This window comes from Apteryx rowi, unplaced genomic scaffold (genome assembly GCF_003343035.1).
Source record: "Apteryx rowi isolate R43461 unplaced genomic scaffold, aptRow1 scaffold_903, whole genome shotgun sequence".
In the NCBI taxonomy this organism is placed as follows: domain Eukaryota; kingdom Metazoa; phylum Chordata; class Aves; order Apterygiformes; family Apterygidae; genus Apteryx; species Apteryx rowi.
In genome coordinates, this window is record NW_020451209.1 from 201,223 (window position 1) to 201,770 (window position 548).

The 548-nt window shown below is 74.1% G+C and overlaps 1 protein-coding gene across 1 annotated transcript in view; it reads right to left on the minus strand.

The window, feature by feature from the left end:
• The window catches only part of LOC112978201 (protein O-GlcNAcase-like), a 27,735-nt gene extending 27,298 nt beyond the window's left edge, over positions 1 to 437 (minus strand). The window contains exon 1 of the mRNA XM_026091465.1: positions 398 to 437. Coding sequence (XP_025947250.1) covers positions 398 to 437 — 40 coding nt within the window. The remainder of the gene's footprint in view (positions 1 to 397) is intronic.
• Between the last annotated feature and the right edge of the window lie 111 nt (positions 438 to 548).

Consider the following 548-nt stretch of genomic DNA (forward strand, 5'->3'; position numbering starts at 1 on the left):
CGATGTGCAGGGACCTGGGGCTGGTCCCACATCCCGGGCAGGGACAGGGCGATGTGCAGGACCCTGCGGCTGGTCCCACATCCTGGAGCAGGGACAGGGCGATGTACAGGGACCCTGGGGCTGGTCCCACATCCTGGAGCAGGGACAGGGCGCTGTGCGGGGTCCCTGGAGCTCGTCCCACATCCTGGGCAGGGACAGGGCGATGTGCAGGATCCAGAGGCTGGTCCCACATCCCGGGCAGGGACAGGGCGCTGGGCAGGGACCCGGAACGCTTCCTCCCCGATACCCGAGGCCCCGGGCGCTGTGCCGGCCCCCGGCCCCGGTGCTCTCTGGGCGGACACGGCCAGACCCTCCGGTGCCCGGACGGGGGGATCGGCCCGGCCCCGGCGGGACCTACCTTCCACCACGCCGCAGAGGAAGCGCGGCCGCCCCTCCATGCCCGCGGCCGGGGCGGCGGAGCCGGGTGCTCGGGCGGGTGGAGGGAGGGAGGGAGGACACGGAGGGACGGGGGAGGACACGGAGGGATGCACGGGGGATGCGCGGAAGGA